The 12,021-nt window shown below is 52.8% G+C and overlaps 1 protein-coding gene across 23 annotated transcripts in view; it reads right to left on the bottom strand.

Annotated features, from left to right (window-relative positions):
• The window catches only part of CD19 (CD19 molecule), a 19,639-nt gene continuing 7,618 nt past the window's right edge, over positions 1–12,021 (bottom strand). Inside the window, exons 2-18 of one of the 23 annotated variants that reach the window (XR_009535607.1) lie at positions 11,488–11,554; positions 9,783–10,070; positions 9,257–9,460; positions 8,854–9,147; positions 7,719–7,826; positions 7,399–7,447; positions 6,994–7,082; positions 6,493–6,606; positions 6,266–6,370; positions 6,115–6,183; positions 5,951–6,010; positions 5,798–5,854; positions 5,127–5,219; positions 4,922–5,024; positions 3,960–4,075; positions 3,715–3,789; positions 1–3,589 (exon numbers count right to left, since the gene is read on the bottom strand). Coding sequence is in view for 5 of the 23 variants with exons in the window: in XM_060124194.1 (XP_059980177.1) it covers positions 4,936–5,024; positions 5,127–5,219; positions 5,798–5,854; positions 5,951–6,010; positions 6,115–6,183; positions 6,266–6,370; positions 6,493–6,606; positions 6,994–7,082; positions 7,399–7,447; positions 7,719–7,826; positions 8,854–9,147; positions 9,257–9,460; positions 9,783–10,070; positions 10,320–10,545 (1,845 nt within the window). In the remaining 18 variants the exon portion in view is untranslated. The other 22 variants (XR_009535605.1, XR_009535593.1, XR_009535592.1 and 19 more) reach the window with 22 other exon arrangements.

Here is a 12,021-nt window from a genome sequence, read left to right on the forward strand (position 1 = left end):
AAGAATGGGTTTATTCAGGAATAGCAGAGGAATTGCAATTTGGGACAAGGAATCTTTAGCGAAAGCCATAGGCAAGTCCAACAAAGAAGGTTATTTTATAGAGAAAAGGGAGGACATTGGGAGGGGTCGTTTTGAAGGAAAGTCCATTGGAGAAATGTGAAAGTTCAGGGTGATGATGGTTTCTCATTGCCTGAGTTGCTCGGGTAGTGGATTTCTTCTAGGAGATTTAATGTACATCTTTTCCTGTTGGGACCTGTAATTGATGATTCTTTCCTGTCCATGATTCTTCTGTTGGGGTCTTTAACTGACAGTTCTTCCTGTAATTGATGACAAGTGGTACAGCATGAAAGCTCCCCCTTCAGACTCCATTTTAGTGAGGTTTCCTTTTATTAATTTTCACTCCCCTGACACCTCACACTATACACGCCACACTATACTTCACACATAACATCCACACGGCATACACCCAATACCACCTGTCTCTCACACACTTAACGTTCACATAACTTGTACTTCACACATCCATCCAGTACAGCATCTTTTTTTTTTTTTTACAAATTAATTAATTTATCTATTTTTGGCTGTGTTGGGTCTTCATTGCTGCACGCGGGCTTTCTCTAGTTGCGACGCGTGGGGGCTACTCTTCGTTGCAGTGCGCGGGCTTCTCCTTGCGGTGGCTTCTCTTGTCGCGGAGCATGGGCTCTAGGCGTGCGGGCTTCAGTAGTTGTGGCTCATGGGCTCTAGAGCGCAGGCTCAGTAGTTGCAGTGCACAGGCTTAGTTGCTCTGTGGCATGTAGAATCTTCCCGGACCAGGGCTCAAAGCCGTGTTCCCTACATTGGCAGGCAGATTCTTAACCACTGCGCCACCAGGGAAGTCCCAGTACAGCATCTTTTTTTTTTTTGGCTGCGTTGGGTCTTTGTTGCTGCACGCGGGATTTCTGTAGTTGCGGCGAGCGGGGGCTACTCTTCGTTGCAGTGCGCGGGCTTCTCATTGTGGTGGCTTCTCTTGTTGCGGAGCACGGGCTCTAGGCGCTCGGGCTTCAGTAGTTGTGGCACGCGGGCTCAGTAGTTGTGGCACACAGGCTTAGTTGCTCGCGGCATGTGGGATCTTCCCAGACCAGGGCTCAAACCCGTGTCCCCTGCATTGGCAGGCGGATTCTTCACCACTGCGCCACCAGGGAAGCTCCCCCAGTACAGCATCTTGATGACCACCCACATCCCATCCCATCCCATCCCCCTCCTCTCCTACACTGATATCCCCTAAACACACAGCCCAACTCAGCCCACACTTCAAGTGCTCCACGTAGACTCAGCCAAGGTCAAGACTGAAAGCACACAACCCCAGCAGGTGAGGCTGTTCCCCAAGGAACAAAGGCTCTGGACCTGGCAGAGTGGACTCCAAGGACCTCCTAGCCCTGGGAACTCTTCATCCACTCTTTATAGTAAGGCTGGAAGCATAGAGATTACACCAAAAGCCCTTCTGCAGCCTCGGTCCCTACCTGGGAGGCCCCTGCAAACTAGGGGTGACCCTGAGGGCCTGAAACCTCTCTCAAGCCTCCTTGTCCCTAAATCTTGTTCAGGAACTATAAGTGATCCAGTCCCTGCCAAAGAAACAGGTCATGGGGTGGGAATTTGTGAAGCTTTGGAGTGTGGCTTTCTTCTGAGCAGGTCCCTGCACTGGAGGAATTCCTAATCCAAATATTCTGTGTGCCCTCTGGCTCCTGGGACACAGTAGGCCCTTAATAAATGCCAAATAATAATAATAGCTAATGTTCGAGTGCCTACTATGCTACTGTCATGTGCTTTACATCTCATTTAAGATTCACCAAGGTAGCTATCATTATTATCCCTGTTCTACAGACCAGGAAACTGCAGCACAGAGAGTTTGAGTCACACAGCCAGAAAGGGTTGGAGCTGGGATTCAAACTCAGGTAGTCTAATTCCAGAGCACTGGGCTGGAGTTAGCATACCTCTGTTCCTCATCTTCTCCCAAGACTTCGCTGGGTAGCAGAGCTCACAGGAGTAGCTCCAGCCTCTGGCCCCTGAATCTCAGGACTTGGCACAGTCCTTCATTCACTCCTCCTTCTCCACTCATTTCCTGAGCTCCTGATCTTTGCCATCCCCTGGCTGGGTACCAGGGGCACAGAGAAGACCCAGACATGGATTCACCCTTGAGAAGGTAGGATGTTTTCACCAGGAGTGTCATGTTCAAATGATTCAGGCACAGGCAGGAGACCAACATGAATGAAGCAGACTGGGTGAAAGGCAATAGGGAATGGTGGGGACTTTGGCAATATGGAAAGCTTACATTAGCTGAAGGGTAAGGTCAGGTCAGGGTGTGAATCCTGAGCTAGATCTGGGATATTTATTATTATTTTTTTAATTTTGTTTCTGCCACAGGGACTGTGTCCAAGAGGGAAGGCCAAGGAAATGCTGAAGTTTCATTTCCCATCCCCTGCATTCCAAACGTACACTATGCAAATATAACAAGAGGCATCGCTTTCCTTCTTTTCTTTTTCTTAATAGATACCTGAGCTCAAAAGCAGGACAGAATCTCCCTGGTTCTAGAAATAACGAAGGAAATCAAAGCTACAACATTGAGAGGGCAGCGCATGGGAATGCTGGGACCCCTAGGATTGGAGTTTTAATGTCCCCATGGGGACAGAGGTTAAGGCTGAGGCCCCAGGAAGAGCAGAGATGGAATCCAGAAATCTGGCTGCTGAAACTAAGCCCCATGTGCAAAGCTGGGAGCTGAGAAAGGACTGTCTCTCCTGGGCACAGAAGACAGAGGGGAAAACAATCCATCCACAGGCCTTGGGATGCAGTTTGGAAAAAGTCACTGCAGGGAATCAGAATCCCCAGAGTCACCAGAGTATGGGCTTGGAGTCAGACCAAACCCCTAGGGCAAAAGCCTGCTCTAAATAAAATGGTCAGAAACCTGTGTAGCCTGTAAGACTGTGGCAGAAGCCAAAGCAAGCTGGCCCCAGAAGATGTGAGTGAGGCAAAGGACTCCTGCAGGAGAAACACAAAGAAGCCAAAGAACGCTTCCATGGTGATACACCATGGGAGGCTTCACCCCATTGTACAGATGGTGATAATCGCCTCCTCCCTAATGCTACGTTATAACTGGGAACACTGAGGGCCATTGAGCTTGAGTAAGGTGCCTAAAGTCAGCTAGCAGCTGAAGTATTTAATTTCTCTGTGCCGCAGTCTTCTCAGCTCTAAGGTGATAATAATTTTAGCGTACCTTCCTCATAGAATTGTCATGAAGATAAAATGGGCTGCTACTTGTAAAGCATTTATTAGAACAATGCCTGGCACATCATAATGGCGTTAATACAGTTAAAGTAAGTTTTAAAGGTTCCGAGATAAAGAAGGAATAGAGTCTCAAAAACAAACACAGGACATTATGAAGAAAGAACAGGTACATTAAGAAAAGGAATTCTAGGGCTTCCCTGGTGGCGCAGTGGTTGAGAGTCCGCCTGCCGATGCAGGGGACACGGGTTCATGTCCCGGTCCAGGAGGATCCCACGTGCCGCGGAGTGGCTGGGCCCGTGAGCCATGGCCGCTGGGCCTGCGCGTCCGGAGCCTGTGCTCCGCAACGGGAGAGGCCACAACAGTGAGAGGTCCGCGTACCGCAAAAAAAAAAAAAAAAAAAAGAAAGGAATTCTAGAAATAAAAATATAGGTACTGAAAAAGTGTAGACCATCTTACAGAGAGCGTTGAAACTTCTGGAGGAGAGGGACTAGGTTTCAGATGCCAATCCTGGGTTTCAGAAGAGCACTGGAGCTGGGGAGACCAGGCAGAAGACACCAAGACTATCAATGACTTGAGTCCACCTTTGCCTGAGACAGGCAGGAATTTGGGAGTGGTAGAGCTTGCTACATAATGGTTTCAGGGCCTGGAGACTTTTAGCTCTGAAGTCTTTGTGTTTGTGGTTTATATCATAGGCAGTTTACCAGGCAGCAGGCACCATGGCTAGAACAGCAGCCAGATTTCTGGATTCAGCTCTGTGAAGTGCTACTTGCATGACTTGGCCTCTCTAACCCTCAGTTTTCCATCTACACAACTGCACCTAGGAAGAGAGAGTGTCAAGAATGATATAGGGTCTGGAATTAGATGGCCAGCGTTCAAGTCCTGACCCCAACATTTATTAACTAGGTAAGTCTTGGGCATGTAATTTAGGGTCTCTGCCTCAGTCTCCTCATCCACGAAACAGGGTTGTTTGTGAAGATAAAATGAGCTAATATATATAAACATACACACACTTAAAATATACATAAAATACTTTGATACAATCCTGGCACATAACAGATGATTAATGCCTTCATTGATGTTAGAACATAGTAGATGCTCAATAAATGGCAGTGATGACTGCCAATTCCTGGATTGCTTCGTCTTCACTGGGCGCCACAAATACAACTGCTGAATGAACAATGACCGAAGGACTGGCTGGCAGGAATGGCAGGCAAGTGAGGGAGATGAGTGCAGGTCAATCCCCAGGTGGGAAAAGGCCCTGTGGTTCCGGAGATGCAGTTCTCCCTCCTCCGCTGGATTCAAGAGGGGATGGGAATACACGCATCCTCACCTTCCCTTCCCCTCCCACACAAGGGCACTATGTCACAGGATTGGAAGAGCTCACTGAGTTTATTTGGGGAGTGCAAAGGGGGCCGAAGTTTCGCTTGTGTACACTGTGTGTGTACACAGATACGCGCGTCCTGAGTAACACTGCTCCAGAGGCTGGCGCCATCTGCTGGGGGCCCCAGATTTCAGAGTCAGGTGTGGATCTCAGGGGCCTGAGGAGGCCCATGCTATGCAGAAGAAATGGTAATGGGGAGCAGTCCAGGAGCCAGCACCCCACTTCCATCCCTATTCATCTCCCTCCTTCTTTCCCATCCTTGGAGGGCAGTTCCCAGCTCACCTGAAGGGAATCATCTAGTTGCTCCAGGTGCCCATGTGGCCCCCTCCTCCCCATGCTGGTTCTGGTCCATCGGGATTATCCATATTCTCATAAGAGTCTGCATCTGGTCAGGACCAGGAAGGAGTAAGATATAAGTGGAGCTGAAAGTCAGCTGGGAGGGAGGAAGCCTCAGAGGACAATGGGAGACAGCAGGAGAAGCACCCACCTTCTTCATGACTGGGACCAGGCTGGGCTTGAACAAAGCGGAGCTGGGGGACTGCATACAGGATCCCTCTCATATCCTCATAGGACTGGGACCCTGCTTGGCCAGGGGATGGAGAGTTGGAAGCCCGGGAGCCATGCTGGGGGCTTGGGGAAGGGAAGTGCAGCCTAAGATACTGAGGGAGTCTTAGGGGCAGAGGAAAGTGGAAGGCTTGAACAATATTGTACTAAGAAGGAGTGACAGGGTTAGCATCAGGTTCCGGGCCCTTGTTTGTTGTAGGGTTTGATCACGTGTGGTTAGATTATGGTCGTGGTCAGAGAAAAAGTGAAGAACGGAATTGGAAGGAGTCAAAGTCAGAGTTGTGAGGAGGTTGTAGAGAGAGTTCGGGTCAAAGGTGAGGCCTGCATTGTGGCTGAGGTGAGCTGGAGGTCAAAGTCCAGGCTGGAACTGGATTGGGGTCGGGGCTGATGTTGATGATGAGGGATGGGGTGAATACTGGGCATCAGGATGGGCATTGGGGTCAGTGTTGAGGTTAGAGTTAGGAGTCAAATCTAAGGTCAGGATTGGGCTTGGGTTTGGGGTCAGAACCAAGGTCAAGGTCGGGCCTGACATTAGAGCCGAGGCCACATCAACCCAATCTGGACAAAGACAGGCAGGTCCCAAGCACTTCTCACCAAGGGAGGTTGCCTCCCTGCTGGGGTCCCAGGCTGACCCATGGGGGCTCAGGAAGTCTGGAGAAGGAAGAGGGAAGTCACTCCCGGCCTTCGCGTCACACACACCACCACCACCCATCCACCCCGCAGGAATGTGACCATCCTCACACACACCTGTTGTCCTGGCAACTGGCTGGGCCAGTTCTTCATCCTCATTCTCGTAAGATTCAGCTGCTGCCAAAAAAAGAGAACTCCAGGGACCACTCCGGCCCTGTAGGGGATCCACAGCCCTGTGGGTTCTCCCAAGTCTATGAGGCCCCACGAGTACCCCAGATTACCATTGGAGAAGGAGTCTTCATCCTCAGGACCCAAGACCCCTTCCTCAGGGTTCTCATAGCCGCTGCCATCTGGTGGAGAAGGAGGGGGATCCAGGGAGGGCTCACAGCCCGCCCCAGCTGAGAAGGTGAGGATGAGGGAGGGCAGTCTTACCCTGGGAGAGCTGGTCCTGCCCAAGGTTGGAGTCGTTCTCGTAGAACTCGGAGCCCTCCTCACTGTCCGGCTCCTCATAGGCCTCCCCTTCCTCTTCTTCTGGGCCTGGGGTTTGGGGATGGGGGTGGGAACCGGGTCACGGGCCCCCTCCTCCAGGCCCCAGTCCACTATTCCTGCCACAGACCGCTCCAACACCTCCCACGTGAGTAACCATCCCCCTCAATCACCGGTCCCTGGTGGGCTCCGGGACTCCGAGGCTCTGGCCTCCTGGACGTCGCTGCGCGGATTTCCGTAGGGCGGCACGGTGGCTCCCAGGCCCGCAGCCCACCGCAGGGCGCGTCCTGGCGGGTGAGAGGAGACGGGGGCGGTCAGGGCTACGGGCAGAGGATGCTTCAGGGCCTGCTGGAGGACTCCGGGTCTAGGTACCCAGCCTTGAGCCAGCAGGGCGGGATCTAAATCTAGAGGCGTGGCCTGAAGTCTCGGGCGAGGTTCTGGGGTCAGAACCGGACTTAAGGTGCCGAGTCTGGGGGCGGGGATACGAGTTCTGGGGGCGGGCCTTGGTCCTGGGGGCGGGGCTCAAGTCTGGGCGGGACTCCGCACCATGGGGCGGGCTCTTTTCTGAAGGCGGAGCTCCGAGCTCGGGAAGGCTAGGAGCTCAGGGGTCTAGAAGGATGAGGAAAGTGGGTGGGGCTCTAGCTCTGGGTCAGGGACCTGGCGGTGCCTCCTACCCGTGCCTGAGTGGGGAGTGGAGAGGGAGAGCATGTTCCCGTACTGGTTCTGGGCCCCGTTTCCCGGGGGAGGCGTCACTTTGAAGAACCTGGCGGAGGAAGGGGAATTCCACTGTGAGGCCAGGTCTGGAGGGGACTGGAGGGGACACTCAAGATTCAGGCTAGACCCTCAGAGGTTAAAATGTGGTCACTTGTTATGAGCACCTCTGTTCTGCCACAGCCTACAGAGGGGTCTGCGCTCACTCGAAGGGGGACTTCACAGAGGAGGTAGCTTTGGTGCTGGGCTTTGAAGGTTGGGCAGTATTTCAACCATAGAGATGGAGAAAAAACACCCTGAGCAGAGGAAACAGCAAGTGCAAAGCATAAGGTGAAAGTGCAGAAGTGGGAGAGCACTGGCATCATTACCTTCTAGTGGGATCTGTCATTCGCTTTCTTTTCCTCCTCAGGATCAGGGCTGGGGGGAGTTAAGGGGAATGATCAGAGGAGGGACTCAAGAGTGAAGATTTGGGGGATGCTGGGGAAGTCACTTGGAGGAGATTGGGATTTCAAATTCCAAAGAGCTCGGGTAGTTTGGGGGAGGGGGTAGAAAAGGAGTGGGGGCAGGATTCTGAGGTCTGTGGGGGAGGTGTGGGAGGAGAAACAGATGGTTGTCAGACTGGCCAGTGTGGCCTCTCCTGAGGAGGGAGGGGTAAGTTTGGGAAGACCAGCTGGGGGACATGACTCACCTCTTCGAAGATGAAGAAAGCCCACCAGGGAAGCCAGGCAGAAGATCAGATAAACTAAAGTCACAACAGGGACTATCCAGCCACCAGTCTCCAGTAGCCAATGCCATACTGCTAGGGGGAAGGAGCTATGAGATGAAGACCCCGGGCTGGCATCTTGCTGTCCAGCCTCAATACCTCAAAGGGCCCTAAGTCTGGGGGGCCGGGGCAAGACACAGATCCTCAACGTCCCAAGCTACAGGGAGGGCTCTCCTCCCTCCCTCTGAGGACCCGGAGCCTGGCACGGAGCCTGGAGTGGCATCTGTTAAGCAAACCATGAACAAACTATGACTATAGTCAGGCACAATGTTAGGATTAAGGGGAGCATAATTATCAGCTTCCTGCTGCAGTTAAGGACAGCCATGGTCAATGTAAAGGGCAAAGTCAAGTTCACAAGGTTAGAGGTGAGATGCGGCAATGTGCTGCCAAGGTCGAGTTTGGAGGGAAAGTTCAGGATGAACTTTCTGTGGTTGCAGTAGCATGGTAGGATTGAAAGAAGGGAGACAGAATGGGCAGAACATTACGGCCAATTTGGTGGACAGGGGAGGAAAAGGAAGGATGCCCAGGTTGCTGGCTTGGGCACACGGGCAGGTGGTAGTGTCCTTCACTTCTAGGGCCACCTAGAAGACTGTGCTTGAGGAAGATATCGAGTTTGATTTTGTACATGTTGCAATGTCCATGGACATCAAATGGCAATGCCACGAGTTGGCTGGCTGTGGGGTGTATGGAGCTGAGTCACCAAGGCATGGTGGCCTAAGGAGCCATGGGAGTAAAGGAGGTCAAACAAGAAGAGTGTGTAATCAAGGGCGAGAAAGTGTAGACAGGGATAAGAAGAGGGCTCAAGGCTCCAACAGTGAGGAATGAGGGAGGAAGGAAGCCTCTCCCAAAGTTGATGGGAAGAAACAACCAGTGGCAAAAGACCCAGAAAAGTAGCGTCTTGGAAGCAAGGGAGGAAAAAGTTGGGGTCAGTGTTCAGTGTAGAGGTTGGGGCTCGGGATGAGGCTGCTACTAGCCCTCAGGTTGGGTAACCAAGGTTGCCGGGCTTCCGGTTCTTCCCAGTAGCCCCACTCAGATGCCCCACAATTGGGAGAAACTCTACCTGACTGGGCAGTGACCTTCAGCTGCATCTGGGTGGTCACGTTGCCATGGTTACAGTGATAGATGCCAGCATCTTGAGCTGTGGTCTCGGGCAGCAACAGAACAGCCTTTCCCCCGAGGGTGCCCATGACCCACATCTCTCTGAGTTGGGCATCCTCATTCAGGTTTAGGCTCAGCAATTTGATCCTAGGCTTCTCGGGACGCACATGGATCCAGGAGATGGGGCCTCTGGCCAGTGAGGTACGGGATGCCCCACAGGACAGCGAGAGTGTGGAGCCAGGGGCCACCGTGAGGTCTGGGGCAAGGAGAGCCAAGGCTAGGGAAGTGTAGTCCTTGGGGTCTCCTCCCCTGCACACCATCCAGTTCCCATCCCACCACTTCCTGGCATCTCCCCAGCACCTTACCATGGTTGTTGCTCTGGTTCAAAGTGCCGTTAGGTGGGGCACAGGCAGAGTCTGTGTGTAAGATCTTAGGGTTGTTCTTGGCCCACACATAGACCTGGGACCTTGTGGGGTGACCAGAAGAGGGCCTGGGGCCCTCTGAGGACCTGTTCCGCAGGCCACAGCTTGGGTCATTTAGGTCTGAAGCATTCCACCGGAACAGTTCTCCTGGGAAGATACCCAGAACCAGATACAGAGACATCTAGGAGAGGCAGAGAGATACGGAGACCCAGAAAGGCAGAGGCAAAGACCCAGAGAGAGACAGAGAAACAGCGACTCAGAGAAAAGAGTGAAAGACAAATACAGAGCGCACAGTGCTGACGTCACGAAGCCACAGCAGTTTTTAGAAGCCACCTAAAACTGGCTCCCAGCTTGTCCCTCGGACCCTCCAGCCCCTCCCTCCAGATCCATTTCAGCTGCTGGACCTCCTCCATCTACGGTGGGCCTCCCTCTTCTCATCCAGCCCTCCCTGCCCCAGCCCGGACCTCACCGCTGCCCTTCACGCTGACCGTCCAGCCAGGCTGCCAGGCTTGCTCAGAAAAGGGGCCTCGCTGGCACAGGTAGAAGCCCCCCATCTGGTCGGAGACATTGAAGATGAACAGCAAGGTTCCCTGGGGCTCCTTCAGGGTGCCCAGGGGCCCCACATGGATGCCCAGGCCTGGTAACCCTAGGCTCAGCTCTAAGAAGGGTGTTGATTGGGAGCCCCGAAACCAGGCCAGTTGCTCAGGGGGACCATCTGAGAGACCGTCAAGGCATGGCAGCACAGCATTGCCTCCCTCTGTGGAGAGAGAGAAGGATGGGGGTGGGGAGTGAGGAGCCTCTAGCCCCCTTCACTCCTCACACTGGGTTATAAAGCCAACGACCCCACCAGCTGGGAGTGGAAGAGTCCTCAGAGTCCTTGCAGTCGTCCCCTGAATTTTACAAGTAACAAAATGGAGGCTCAGAGAGGGTAAGTGACTTGGCCAAGGGCACCCAACCGGAACCCAGGTTTCCAGCCCTTCCATCCACCTCTGCCCTCCGGACATACCTTTAGCCTCCAGTAGGTGTGTTTCCTGGGGCCTGACTCCCATGGGGGTAAGGAACAGGTGGAGGAAGAAGAGGAGGAGAGGAGGTGGCATGGTGGCCAGACTCCCCGGGGCACCCAGCTTCGCCGCGCGGGGGATGCTGGGGCAGGCGGGGACCTGGTGGGCACTGAACCATGGGCGTCTGTGGGGGAGGACAGGCAGTCCCCCCGGAGAGGAAGGGGTGGTCATGCCTCAGGCCCTTTCTCCATGCACCCCTCCAGAGCCACAAAACTCGCCTCCTCCCTGCTACCGTGTTTTATTTTCATCACAGCACTTACCACCATGTGAGGTGATCTTATTTGCGTGTCTCCTTTCTTGGTGGATTTCTGTTTCCCCACTAGAAAGCCCCTTGTGGCAGACTTTGTCCTGTTCACAACTGTACACGCAGTGCCCCGGAACAGTGCTTGGCACGTTATTGTGTAGGCACCCAAGGAATATTTATTGAATGAGTGGGTCCAGGCTCCCTCCTTCTCCCCCTCCTCCCTCCTTCAACCTCAGGCTCTTAGTTCATTTCCCTTCACACACACACCCCCTTCATTCATTCAACCAACGTCTCTTGGGCCTTTCTCCACCTCCGTACAAGCAGCCCATCACACATACGGTGGGATCTGGCAGACCTGAGTGTGAATCCTCCACCTCCGCCACTTGGCTAAATGTCTTCATCTTTCTAAGCCTTAGTTTCTTTCTCTGTAAAGTGGGGATAATAACCGTAGTCTCAAAATATTGTTTGTGCTTTCAGGTCCCTGGGGCCAGGATGACACCTCCACACTGTGGCAGTGTATGGCCTGTTCTTAATTGCTGCTAATTCGATGATGACCCCTGTCCCCGTTTCCCCAAAGCATCAGCTGGGCCAGAGTGACGTGTTACAGATGAGTGAAAGAGGAGTCCCTGCTTCCCTCAGAGATAAAGGGAGCCGAGCTGCAGTGCTGCATTGGGCTTCTCGGCCTCCAAGATCTCCTCCCACTTCCAGAATCCAGACATAACTTTGCATGTTCCCCTTCCCGGGAGAAAACCAACTGTCAGAAAGGGAGACACATTGCCCCCTCGCCCTTCTTCCCCTGAGATGGATCCTGGCTTTTCCTCATCCTGCTCTACAGTGCCCGGTAGACAAGTGCTATGTTGAATACAGACCTTGTTAAGACTTGTCCTGTAGCTTGGTATTACAGATGTGCTATTCGTGCAGTAAGGTGAAGGCTGTCTGCCCAGAGAAATTCATAATTTATATAAGAAAATAAATTTCATAAATTAAAAAATGTATATATATTGTTTGTGGAGATTAAACAGGATGATATACATACGGCACTTGTAGCTTAGCACAGCACATAGCAAGCGCTCTCAGTTCGTGAGAGACTAATGGACAGTGTCCATTAGTAGCTAAGGATTCAAGCCATTCTGCTACTGGGGCTCCTTTGCAGCGGTGCTGAGGAATGACTGATGCTTAATGCCCCTTTGTCTCCCAGTTCTTCCCCAGGAAGCCCCTGCTTCAGTTATGGAAGGAACCCATTTAGAAGTGGGAAAATTGAGCCCCCCCCACACACACAAAGGCAGGGTGTTGCCTGAGATCACACATTGGGCTGGTGGTACAACTGGGCACCAGAACCCAGGCGTCCTGACTCTTAAATCTGCTCTTCTGACACACACCCCTCCATGTCCCTCTCTCTCTCT

Source organism: Lagenorhynchus albirostris, chromosome 15 (genome assembly GCF_949774975.1).
Source record: "Lagenorhynchus albirostris chromosome 15, mLagAlb1.1, whole genome shotgun sequence".
NCBI classification, from domain to species: Eukaryota; Metazoa; Chordata; class Mammalia; order Artiodactyla; family Delphinidae; genus Lagenorhynchus; species Lagenorhynchus albirostris.